General features: G+C 42.4%; 1 protein-coding gene across 1 annotated transcript; it reads left to right on the forward strand.

The window, feature by feature from the left end:
• Positions 1 to 3,059: 3,059 nt before the first annotated feature.
• On the forward strand, positions 3,060 to 5,123 carry LOC310863760 (syntaxin-binding protein 3-like; the record flags this gene model as incomplete). Its single annotated transcript, XM_083772255.1, has 2 exons — positions 3,060 to 4,827; positions 5,086 to 5,123. The coding sequence occupies 2 exons, from the start codon at positions 3,060 to 3,062 to the stop codon at positions 5,121 to 5,123; spliced, it is 1,806 nt and encodes a 601-aa protein (XP_083628381.1).
• Positions 5,124 to 14,393: the final 9,270 nt, after the last annotated feature.

Raw genomic sequence — 14,393 nt, forward strand, 5'->3', positions numbered from 1 at the left:
TAAAGATACTGAGATATACAAAAGGGGGCAGTAATGCAACTATTAAGGATGCAAACTGCCATAATACCGCATGAAGAAGAAGGATCAGTAAATCTGTGTTCTACAGACAAAAAGTCAGGCTATCTATTCAGCCAGGCTTGCTGATCCCGACTCGCCAAATCCGCCAATTCTGAGCCTCGCTTGGCTTTAGTGCAGGGTTCCCCAATTAATTTTCCTCAAGGGCCATATTTTGACTAGCGTACCAGTCTGGGGGCCGAGTCTGCACGCGCGAGGTCGAGGTCTTGCCCTGAAAATTCATTTTCAGGGCAAGACCCCATTTGAAAAGGATGCCCAGTTTGACATGCATAGGCTACTGACCCCCATTTAATGCCATTTATATCTGGGACCCTTAAAAAAAAAAAAAATGAAATTCTTTCATGGGCCACAAGGGGGCGCTCTGTGGGCCGCAAATGGCCCGCGGGCCGCCTATTGGGGAACCCTGCTTTAGTGGAACGGAATAAACCAGGCTGTAAAGACCAGGATTGAAAAGCCTGGTTTTGGCCTAAATCCTGGATTAGTTAATCCAAGTTTCGTGAAACAGGCCCCTGATTACCTAAAGATATAATTGTGAGCATTCTGCTACTTTGTTTTCCTATTTTGTATACTGAAATCATTAACATTGGCTTTGTTTTGACAATCTACTGTGTATTCCTGAGACGGGTTTCCTGAGAGAAACAGTGAATTTCATGTGATGTACAGTAAGTACACATGGAAAGAAGTGGTTTTGAGCTCCCTTAGCACCAGATCAATTTTGCATAGTTGTCTTTGTACTGATCAAGGTAACTATTGTTTATTCAGTTTACAATTACAATTTGTTCACTTTTATCACTGATGTACTGATGTCTAATACTTATTGTGTTAGTATAGCTCACAATGTTTGCAAACAAACATGTAGAGTGGTGTTTGTCTAGAATGTCTACTCTACGGACACGGATATTTACACAATATAAAATAAAGTATACAGAACAGTCTAGTAGTTAGCCAACCTGTGGATATTAACAACATTATTATTTATAATAGAATATCATACGCGTCCTTCTTCCAGAAATATGTTTTAATTTATAATACTTTCTTTAAATCATTATTTTTCATATCTTGTTGCAATGCTCTGCTATAAAATTGTGAAAGGATTCCTTTCTTCTGCTCTGTTCTTCTTTGCATAATAAACAACTGTTCAATATTGGATGGTTCCCTTAGTTTAGTATATTTTCCCACTCTCACTATTTGTCACTTTCCCCATGTACTCATAAAAAATATGAAATACTGTTTCCCCTCAGTCACTTGCGGTGCAACATAAAACATCAAGCCTATGCCTATCTAAGAAACATGAGAAGACCAAAGATAAAACGCAGCATAAAGAAACATTTAAAAGAGAGCCCCAAGTACAGTATGTGATATCATATGACGTGCGATTCATATAAAAGCTAGGTTACCAACACGCACATATAAAGTGCCATGGTGCATTCCTTAAAAAAAAACTTTACCTGCACAGTTTTAGTAAAGTGCTGTTGTGCACTTCAAAAGTGCAATTATATCATGTCCAGGCAAGCAAGATAATGCCCCACTTGTAGATATTTGTATTGGTCATGAGCAGATAAATTCAATTCTTGTTTCTGTTTTTGAAATTATTTTAATACTTGTACTTAGTTGATATGTAATTGTAATAGTTGACCAATATATAATATGCCAGCCCTCCATTTCCTAAAGCCTCTATCAATTCTAGCTGGGTGAAATTCTGGATTTATTAATATTTCTGTGGCTCTTGATTTAGAGATTTTATTTTTATTTTTAATTGAAATTCTTCAACAGAAATACGTTTAAATGAATAATACTGCCGCAATGTGACAGTTATCTATCTGGAAACATATTTCTTTGGTTGTGGTGATGATGATTCGATCTATTGTTTTATTGTGAATTCTGACACTTTATGAGTTGATGAATGTTATTTTCTATTGATATATACTAGCATGCTTTGTTATTTAGCAAGTAAAAGCTATTCATACTGTACTTAAATGTAAAATGAGTGAACGTAACACCATGAAGACTGTCTAAGCCGGCTGTCTAAGCTTATACTAATTCATTGGATGAAATAAAGACTGAGAAATATAAATATACTAGGCTGAAATCTATATGCATGTTATTTTGAGCTATGTGGCCAATGTAAACAGTTTTTTGCATAGAAAATGAATACACATGTACAGGAAATCTTTTAATATTGAGATGCTAATATTCTGTTAAAAAAAGCTGTCAAAACCTGGCATTTAAAAGGAACCTTATTACTGCATGAGGCGACTAGAGGCCTCAATCCAAATGAAATATGACTCTCATATAAAGAACACAAACTTAACTATAAATTAACTTAAAATCAACTAGAAATGCACTCTCGAGATGCCAACTTGCGACTTGCACACAAGTAGGCCATATATGGCCTACTTCATGTCATCATGTAAGTGCTCTAAACAAACCCCCCCAAAAAATCACCTATAGGCTTCCTTCCATATGATATAATCTTCAAACGCCATGCATTGGCTTGCGCCCCTCCAAAAGAATAGAGATCTGTTCAGATCTTCATTGAAGTGTTGACGACGCAATAGAAATACAGAAGAGCTTTTTCAGCATCATCAGTGTGCAGACTATATTCGTTTTTATGATACTTTTGCTTGTCTTGAACATGAGCAACTGGTGTGCATGCAGCACTGCCCTCCTCAGGAGTGAGTTCATACTATGGTTCATACTCATTTTCAGGCCTGTTTTGAAGGAAGCCAGTGATCCACATTTTTTGAGGGATGGTGTCAGGGTATTCCATACTTTGGTGACTGAAGCTGAAGTCGTTAGTTAAATTGTGATAATTAGCACATAATAGACAACAAACCCATAGATTCAATATGGATAGTTGACCAGAGTTTCCATATTTGGACATTCAGGAATCCATATCTGGGCTTTGGATGACATATCATGACCTCATGACATGTATGAAGGCGGTGCAGAGACAGAAAAGAGAAAAATGCAAACAAGTGAAAATGTCAATATGTGCCAATGATGGGCTTAAGAGAGCAGTTTGGAAGCGGTTAAAGGACACAATCATTACAGATTGCAAACGATCATCATCATGGAAGATATTGATGCTGGATCCGTTCACCACCAAGCTCCTGTCATTGTGCTGCAAAATGTCCCTGCTCATTTCAGAGAGAATCATAATTGTGGAGGATCTGCACAAAAACAGAGAACCTGCTCCAGGATTGGAGGCTATCTACTTCATGTCACCAACTACCAGGTCTGTGGGAGCCCTCATTGATGACTTCAAGGTCAAACCCAAGTACAAAGCATCCTACGTTTATTTCACTGACTACTGCCCCGACGACCTGTTCAAACACATGAAGCTGTACTGTGCAAAGTTTATACGAGTGTGTAAGGAAATAAACATCTCATTTCTGCCACTGGAAGCACAAGTTTTCACTTGTGATATTCCAGGGGCTTTCCAGAGCATCTATAGCCTCCACAATCAACACAAACAGAAGACGCTGGAGACAGTGGCAGACCAGATTGTGGCACTCTGTGCTACACTGGACGAGCACCCGGTGGTCAGATACAAGAACAGCAACATGGAAAATGCCAAACAACTGGCAGAGCTGGTGGACAACAAGCTGACCAGATACTTTGAGTCGGGTGACAAGAAGAAGGGAAAGACTCAAGCTCAGCTTCTGATAGTGGAGAGAGGCTTTGACCCCATCAGCCCAATCCTACATGAGCTGACCTACCAGGCCATGGCCTATGACCTCATTCCTATCCAGAACAACACCTACAAGTATATGGCTGAGGTTGGCTCAGTGAAAGAAGCCTTGCTGAATGAGGAAGATAGTCTCTGGGTTAAACTGAGACATATGCACATTGCCGAAGTCTCAAAAGAAATGTCCAAACTATGGAAGGAAGTACAGGTATCTGCAAAAAGCATACAGCCAGGAGATGCAAAGATCCCAATAAGTGGTTTGTCTCGGATGGTGGAGAAATTGGCATCCCGTAAAGAGGTGTCCCAGATAACAGATCACGTGCACCTGACTGAGGACTGTGTGAACCACTTCCATGATGTGGAGAAGCTCTGCAAGGTTGAGCAGGACCTGGCAGTGGGCTTAGATGTTTATGGTGCGAAGGTAAAGGACCCCATGAGGCGCATACTCCCCGTGCTTCTCCACCCATACAGCACTTATGACAAGATTAGAGCCGTGCTGCTCTACATTTTCAACTGCAACGGAACAACCGAGGAGAACTTAAGGAAACTCATCCAGCATGTAAACATCGACAGAGATTTTATCCTGAACTGGAAACAACTGGGTGTCCCCATCATCTCATCGTCGCCAACTTTGTCCCCACACAAGTCAACCCGGAGGGACCGCTCCCGCGAGCACATCTATGATCTCTCCAGGTGGACACCGGTCATCAAAGACATTATGGAGGACGCCGTGGAGAACAAGTTGGACGCCAAGACATGGCCGCATCAATCGGGATGTCCCAATATGGCTTGGTATGGCTCAGGTGCCGTCAGTGCTCGACTAAAGCACAAGGCCAGCATACAGGACGAACGCCATGGGGGCTCACGCCTCATCATCTTCATCCTGGGAGGGATGTGCTATTCCGAGATGCGTTGTGCCTACCAGGTCACCCAGAAAGTGAAATCCTGTGAAGTCATCATAGGTTCTACCCACATTGTTACCCCCATCAGTTTCCTGGAGGACATTCAGGCTCTTAGTAAAGGCCCCAGTGAGACCTACAATATAGAAGAGGGGAAAAAAGGTTTGGATTGTGGAACCAACAGTTCAAAAGTTACAGGCTGTTATAGCACCACCATGAAACCTACTAGAAACATTGGGGGAAAAGGTTCTTCCATGGCCTACCGTGTCAGAAAGGTTTCACGTCGATTGGTCCAGCAGTGCCGGAGATTAGCTGCTCACAGAACAACGCGAAAAAATGACGACAAGGTGAAACCATAGTCTCCATCTTTTGGCCTGACGGAGTTAACTATAATTTATGTGTCGTCTGTCACTGTCCCAGGTGAAAGTCATCAGCTCCTCAAAGTACTTACACCTTAACCTGTTGCCAACTTTGGCAGAGTTAGCTAAAGCCACTATTTTGGGATTTAGCATTGGGCAAGAGGGGCCCTATCTTGTGCCACCCTTATCCCTAAACTTATTTGACATTTCTTACTATTTTGAAAAACATTTTAAATAGTTCAACTAGCTGACCTACATCGACATGTGAGCTTGTACATTGGCTATTTGAAGAATTTTAAAAGGTTTTTTTAAATAGTAAAAAATGGCAAATAAGTTTAGGGATAAGGAAGGTGTGGCGCAAGATATAGCCCGGGGTGTTCCCCTGCAAAAGTTGTTATCTTGGACACCAGTCTTTATCCCTAAAACACCTGCAATACCTGTTAAATTATGCATATAGGTGTGGTTTTGACGTTACAATATTAAAACCGGGCCAGATGCCATTGCCTTTAGACTGCGCAAGCCATTATCCCCAGTGCAATCTTATGTCCTCTCCCTCTGCCTTGGAATCAATGTTTATTTGATATTTGGGATATATTTGGCTTTGGGTTTGGTGTATAAATCGTGATTTTATTGTCTGTATCAAACAATATTTAAGGTATCACGTATCAAGCAAATGTTGGCTGGCGACAGGGGCACTGCCCACACGCACAGAACCATGGATGTAGCCATTTTTAAAGTTCAAAGTTCTATAATTATAATGATAATGATTTTCATTTGTTTCCATTCAAATCGTGATTGTATTTTCTCTATCAAACTATATCAAGTGAAAAGCCAATGTCGGCCGGCGAGGCAGCCAAAATGTCCTCCATGGTGGAAAGCCTGCATGGTGACTTGTGTTCCAAATGAACTCTGTCGCTGCCATCGATAACATTGGACATCACACCCTTGATTTCTTACCTTCTAGCCTGTGATTGCCTTCCGTATTTGATATAATATCAAATTGACATAATTATCACCTACATGTTACTGATTAGGGAGAATTTTATATTATTGTAAACCATTATTTCCTGCTAAATTAATTAATGAAACTGAACGGAGCGAATGGAATCGCACACGATGAATGGAACAAATCGATCATCTTTGAATAGACTATAATCTTATATAAACACAATTGACAATTATAGGAAATTTTGAATCACAGATTTGTGGATAATTAGGAGAGAAGGATCGACCTCTGAATGTTGCTGCGTGCTCGGTGTTCCAGACTCCGGACATACCAAAACACTCACCTCAAAACAGTCTCCTTGGGCGTAGGCTACAGCCGGCGTTGCTGCTCTGCCTCGTATCCATAAACGTAACCTCATTAAACTATGCCTAAGCGGTTAAACCTAACCTTAACCTGAGTGAAATCATGCCAAAATCTAACCCTATTCTTAAGCTTAATTAACTCCAGTAAAACTATGCTTAACCGTAAACTTATTTCTAACCTTATTCTCTCAGTAAAATAAATGCAAGAATACATACAAGAATCGCCCACCGAGAGGTCAACGGAAAAACATTAGGGCGAGAGTGTTTTAACTTAAGGCGAGCATTCCGGTTACCGTCCATTGCAGGCGCACACTTTACCAAACTTGGCTTGGTTTTAGAATACGCTATCCCTTTCCCAAAGGTATGTGGACCTCCAGTCCACATAATGAATAGCAGGTAGTGCGGCTCAAAGATACCATTTGGTGACAAGTGCAAGCTGTGCTGCCCGTAAATCCCAGGCAGCGGCTAATGCCAACAAGCACTGGCAATAATAGAGCCCATTATGTCCAAACTCTCATTCAACTCCTCGTTCTCCTATTCCTTGCACATCACCACCTAAAAATCTAGTTACAAAAGGTGCGTGACCTACATGGGGAGTCGTGTCATATGGTCCAAGGAATCCAGGGCACAACATTTTTGAGGGGCCCTCCTATATTCAGCTATAGTGTAGATTTTCGTCTTACAAACATTAAATTCCCATTGACCATGAATGGAGAATCTACGTCATACTGTATGTGGATGAGCAAATCGGCCATTTTGATCGTCCACATTCCCATTGACAATGAATGGATGGTGTACAATGAAGAGCGCCCCTCACTTCCATATGTGGGTGGTTTTAGAGTATATACGGTACCAAACCACTGAAACCAGGTAGCCTATACTGACTTGGACTGCATGGACTGCATGGAAACATGCATTGTCAACAAGCAGGTGATATAAGCGTAGTCAGTGTGCATTACCAGTGTATTCACAAAAGTGTCAAATTACTACATCCGGGCGTGCATGCATGCGTGTGTGCGTGCGTACGTATACATATTGTTAGCACAAGATTACATGCATGGATGATTTGCATCCAGGGACTGAAGGAGGGAGTAAATTAGTAATGCAAACAATTCCCCATTTGGAAATAAGTCTCTGTGGGAACATGCATGTAAACAGGTGTAATATACCCAGGGAGATATTAATTCAATGATCATGTTAATAACAGCCCCACAGACATGGCTGTATTTCTAGTAAATTGAGGCCTCAGATGATGTGGCTCTATAGGGTTATTGCAATATAGGATTTTAGGCACAGCACACAGAGACAAATTTAAACTATATAGCTTGAGGAACCGAGTATAACATGGCACCGCTTCTCCATTGAACATTATGAATGTGTCCCTCCTGTTCTATTGGGTTTTGAATGCCGTTCTCGGGCTTAAATGCAACATTAGAGCTTAACCCATTAAAACAGGGATTTTAGCGTTTGCTATAACATCTTGAAGCTGCAAGCGTGTAAATCTGCAATTTCAAATCTTTTTAAAACATCTTAAAAGTGTTTGAAATATTTCGAATAATTTTGAATTATCTTCCGGGGGTCCCTGGTACAAAAGCATTTTCAGACGGGGTGTCCGTGGCCAAATGCATATCATTTTGGGGAGTCCCAAAATGATTGTCCAACAATTTAGTTAGTGTCGAAGTGTCCTTGGGCAAGACTCTGAACTCCTAATTGCTCCCGATGTGCAGGTTGGTTCCTTGCATATAGTTAAATATGTCATCGGTGTGTGAATGTGTAAATCTAATGCACAATCTATAAGCGCTGCTTTATAAATGCACAATTTACATCATGTACTTAGTGGGTGCGAAACGTACATGGTATCCTTTTATGACTATAATGCTATATGCTCCAAAACGTTCTTTACACTGACAAAAGTATGACCTGAAAAGTAATAATTATATACGTGTATATACTGTAGTAACTTCCATTTTAAAGTATAACACCTGAAAGACATACTGAAGTTGATATCAAAACAAAGAGTTGATCAACAAGTGATCACGGTGCTCCAAACCAGTCCCTTTGCTAAATGTTCATGTCTAAACATCCACTTGCTTAACCAGCGTTAATTAGGTCTCTGATGACAGCTGATGTTTGTCACCTTAAATTTGCATTACAGGTTCAACATAATGATGTAACAATTAAGAAAGTAAAAACGGGTCTGGGTGGGTTTAGCAGTCCAGGCACCTTGGCTGGTAATCCAGCATGACAGTGTGTCGCGGGTTCGAGTCCCAATCACGAACTTTACTGTGTGTCTCCCCCCATCTCTCTCCCCGTTTCCTGTCTACCTACTATACATCTATCAATAAAGGCAAAAAGCCCCAAAAATATCCTTGAAAAAGAAGGTAAAAACGGTCAAGGGTCAAAAGGGCTGCCATGGGGGGGGACGGGGGACGGGGACGGGGGACACACACACACACACGACACACATTGACTTTGTTTACTTTCTAATCATTGCAGTTAGTGAAATGATTCACACGTAAGTGTCCAACATAACATCTTTATGTTACTTTACTTCTTAGGGGCCAGGGACAGTCCACACCAAATGTACCCTGAATCAGCCTATAAACTATAATTCATTGAGACACTTCAGCTCAGATTGACCATAAACCATTTATTGCAAAGCTATATTGCATGCTAGTATGGCAGTGTGGCTCTGCTCATGTGATATCAGATAATCTGCGTATACCGAGACACAGGTCTGATATCACATTTGATATCTCCGAGACTCCGATTATCGGTACACCGAGAAACAGCTCTGATATCAACGACCCCCCAGAGCAGAGCCAAAAATACAATAATCCATGAACAACAATACACAGTAATAACACATCAACACATGATTCAGCACAATTAATCTACACAATCGCAAATAATACAATAATATCCCATAACCCCTGGACTAAGGGAAGGACAGGGAGGAGGCCGGGGAGGTGGGGGAAATCTTCACGCAGACACCGCACGAGCTTTGATAGCTCAGCATGGAGAATGACTAGTGAGCTGAGGCTGCTTAAGAAGGCTGCCTGAATAGAGACACACAGGGACTACAAATGTCACGCCCCCAAATGAGACAGCGGCCCCACTTCTGGTGCGTTAGAACGGTGTACTGCAGGCCAGCCCATAGAAGTCCATTGAAATTCAACTGTAGTTAGCCTACTTTTAAAATAATACGAAATTAACTGAAGACTATATTGATTTGAATAAAAAATGTGTTTCCAAATGTATGAAGTATGTCTTTGTCAACATATATTGTTGTTTTCTCAATAGAGGATGTATTTCACATTTAATTTACCACTTGAATGAGTTATCCATGTTAACAGAGCAGAGGGGAGACGGCAGACAGAGAACCTGTCGCTTTTAAGGGACGTCACTGCCTTTACGAGGCTACGGGCGCCGACTTTGAGAGCCACCATGAGGCTGATTTGAAAACTGTCAAGTGGCATTTCTTCCTCAGCCTAGTGGGAATAGGCATGCACGGCTTGGGAAGCCGTGGATATGCACGGCTTGGGATACACAACCCAAAAGTTGCGTAACTGATCTGACAGTGCCTGTTCCTCTCCGACACTGATGTGCATTGTGCATCACTTCACTTCAATGTCCACAACTTCAGTTATGATATTTAGCGTGGTGACTTCTCCTTGCACCAGCCATCCAAATACACTTTCCAGTGCAACTATAGTCCTTCATTCAGTCTCTCCATTTTTCCTGTGACCATTTTCAAATATTGGTCTCTCTCCGCCAATTAGGACTCCTAGCTAATTCCACTGCATCCGATGGGTGTTTTGGAATTGGAACCAAACACATACATATTCAACGTTTCTTTACCTATACAAGTAAGACGCGCAAACGCGGGAAGCGAACGCAGCTCGTGTGTGTGTGTGTGTGTGTGTGTGTGTGTGTGTGTGTGTGTGTGTGTGTGTGCGCTTTATATGATGAATTCCTGTTCTGTACTTTAGCTACATAGAAATGTCTATTTGTATGTCTCTAAATGTCTGTATGTCTTTAAATGTTTTGATGAATTGAACAATGTGGACCCTGTTGTAAACAAGTGTAATGCTTAATTGGGTCGTCCACTCACAGTTGACAGTCTTTGTATTGAGTTTGTGCTTAAAATGTACTGTAAATTCTACAAACTGTTAATAAATATTTCAATCAATCAATCAATCAATCAAAGCTGCGCCCTGTGTGTATGTGTGTGTGTGTGTGTGTGTGTGTGTGTGTGTGTGTGTGTGTGTGTGTGTGTGTGTGTGTGTGTGTGTGTGTGTGTGTGTGTGTGTGTGTGTGTGTGTGTGTGTGTGTGTGTGTGCGCTACAGCTGCGCCCTCTGGTGGCGGGCGGGTGGTGTCACAACGGGACAGACAGACAGACAGACAGACAGACAGACACACACACACACACACACACACACACACACACACACACACACACACACACACACACACACACACACACACACACACACACACACACACACACACACACACACACACAGACATGATCTGCAGGGTCTCATAGTTAGTGCTCATTGCATTCGCAATCACTGCGTTCGTAATAACTGGCACCCGCAGTTTCATTAATGAAACTGCGGGTGATACCAATTTACAATTTACAATTTACAATTTAGGCATTTAGCAGACGCTCTTAATCCAGAGCGATTTACATTTAAGCAAGAACAAAAGCATGGGAATACATCACATAAAAGCATTTTATCAATATCATGAAACATGCGTAAGCTAAGAAAGTAACAGTGGAATATCTATATAATGAAACTATACATAGCCTACACTATACATATAACCTATACTTATATACTACTATGCTATACCCCCATCTAATAGGCACCTATACAAAAAGAAGTGGAGAGCCGTGAGAGAACGGCCAATCTTACGCAAGGAACGCATGACCCCCCAGAGAGAGAATCAAGAGAGCGCTCAGAGCGCAACTGGGAGAAAAGGAAAAAAGGGAAACCTACAGCGGCGGCGCTGCCTCGACATGCTGCATTCCATGCTGCGAGTGTCGCGCGTAATTGTAGAACGCATGGCATTCACTGTGAAGAGTGCGGGCGCAGACACCACAAAACAGTTTGCAATCAAACAGCCAGTCAATATACAGCGCATGATAGACGCGCCTCGACCACGGCAACGACAGACAGGCTGACCACAGTGTTGCAGATGCAGTTAGTAGTGTAGCAAGCAACTCTGACAATAGTACAGTATACTGCAGATAGCTACCATTTGGATAGATGCACCAACGCAAAGCCAAGTAGCCAGGTGCCTAGATGTTTTTTTATTTCCAGAGCACACCTGCCAGTTATAGGTAAAGAAACGTTGAATATGTATGTGTTTGGTTCCAAAACACCCCAGAGAATTACCTGCAGGAAAGTGAAGGCTCGTTTGAGAAATAAGTTGTGGACATTGAAGTGATGCACATCAGCGTCGGAGAGGAACAGGCACTGTCAGATCAGTTACGCAACTTTTGGGAAATCGAATCCCTTGGAATCCACATGAAAGAAATGCATTCTTTTTTCTTTTTTTTTGCTGCTTACGCCTTTTATTGATTTTTTTAAGGGACAGATAGTAGGCTGACAGGAAACGGGAGAGAGATGGGGGGATGACATGCGGTAAAGGCCGTGTCGGGTTCGGGAGTCGAACCCGCGGCACACCGCGACTGGATCACCAGTCCGGTGCCCAGACCGTTACGCTACGGCCTGGGCCGAAAGAAATGCATTCTGAGAAGGAAGACATGGCAGTGTATCCACGGATATCCCAAGCCGTGCATATCCACGGATATGCCTATTCCACATATAGGCTGAGGAAGAAATGCCACTTGACAGTTTTCAAATCAGCCTTATGGTGGCGCTACAACAGGCCAAGTTGCGTCTCACACACACACACACACACGCACGCACGCACGCACGCACGCACACACACACACACACACACACACACACACACACACACACACACACACACACACACACACACACACACACACACACACACACACACACACACACACACACACACACACACACACACACACACACACACACACACACACACACACACACACACACACACACACACACACACACACACACACACACACACACACACACAACCCAAACAAACATTTTTAAATTACTCCTAAACATTTTGCCAAATATCACACACTCTCCTATCCTCCTGGTGGAGACCTGTGCCCAGGCACTTTTTCTAGTTAATTTCTGCATCTCTTAATTAGGGCCCATTTTGCATGTTTAATCAGTGGCACCGTTTCCATTGAGGTTCAATCATCCCAGAAGATAAAGGCATATAATAACGTCAGTGCGTTAAAATGTGATCTAAAAGCACGCTAATATGTTTAAATTACTATAATATATCCCTTTTTACCCTCTCTAGGATGATTTCCTGTTTTTGTCTATATAGAAGAGTATATTTGTACGTCTTTAATTGTAATGATGAATTGAACATGGTGGGCCCTATTGTAAACAAGTGTAATACTTTATGGTGTCATCCACAAATAACAGTTTTTGTATTGAGTTATGCTGAAATGTACTGTAATTCTGCAATCTGTTCGGCGTGCGACACCGCCGTACGAATGAAGGTCATTCATGTTGCCATGTCCGCTTATTATAAGCTACTGTGGGCTTGTTTTTCTAGATCCTATCTGGAGGGGAGAGAACAGGAGGTGGTTGTGGTGGAGCCTGAGGAACAAGCCCCCAGTGAGGCTATCCATAGTATCCAACGTCGAAGCTGCCACTACCTACTAGTGAAAAGTGGAACTGCAGCACGTTCATGGACGGACGTTCAGTGATGTAACATGCATCATCCCGGACCTCAAATTTGAGGTCCGGGCTGCTCTTCCGCTTGCCATTGAGTTATAATGGTACTTCCGGCAGTCTTCTGGGTGCTTCAAAACGCCACTAAGCAACTTATATTGAAATATTTTTTTGTCGCTCTGGTCCTCCCTCTATCCTTTATAACTCTACTATGGTGAAGAACAGAGCGAAATTACCTATCTGGGTTGCATTTTAGAGGCAAATATTTCCAGTGAAAAAATGGCCACTAAAAAAAGTCAACCAAAGAACACTGGTCGACAAAAACACCTTGAAGACCCTAACAAGGTTTCTTCGACTATGCATGCACCTCTTGGTACCACAGCACCTCAAAGGCCCTTAAAACAAGGCTCCAGACTGGTCAGGCTACTACTTGGTCTCACTCCCCGAACCCACCTCACCCCTGCCCACTTTGACAGGCTGGAATGGCTTATATGGTTGACAACAGAGTACAGCATCTTGCAATGGGTCTGGTCCACAAGATTCGATACACCACCAAGATACCCATGTACCTGTCTAAATACTTCCTTAATGTCAACGAAGTCCACACCCACAACACCAGAGGGAGCTCAACAAACCATGTGCACTGTGCAACCCAGAATTGGCACAAACAAGGGACTAAATTCATTTCGCTCCTATGCCACCAAAATGTGGAACGCCCTACCAACGGTCATTAAGACATGCAAATCCCTTGACTCCTTCAAATCCGCTCTCAAAGGGCACCTACGGATGGCTGAAATTCGAAACTGGCCCCCGTAAAATCTGAATCCCCCACCCACCCCTTTTCCCCTCACTGTATATGTTTTCTTTCCCCTTTTTACCTCCTTTATATATTTAAATATACACTAGAAGTGTATATTTGTAAGCTGTCTCTAAATGTTATGATGAATTGAACAAGGTGGACCCTCTTGTAAACAAGTCTTGTGCTTTATTGGTCGTCCACTCAGAGTTAAAATTGTTTGGAGTTGTGCTTGAAATGTGCTGTAATTCGGCAAACTGTTAATACATACTGCAATCAAATCAATCATGTGGCCTAGTCACTTCTTTTGAACTTGTTTTCATAGACCAGGTCGCTTAATTCTCTTGCGAAATCTGGCAACACTGAATCCAGGGGCCCCACCATGGCTCTGCCCACAATGACGTAATCACTAAACTGACTGGGGGCGGGCTCTCCTGTCCGCCGTCGGA

Source organism: Protomyctophum parallelum (assembly GCF_964188405.1).
Source record: "Protomyctophum parallelum genome assembly, chromosome: 8".
NCBI lineage: Eukaryota > Metazoa > Chordata > Actinopteri > Myctophiformes > Myctophidae > Protomyctophum > Protomyctophum parallelum.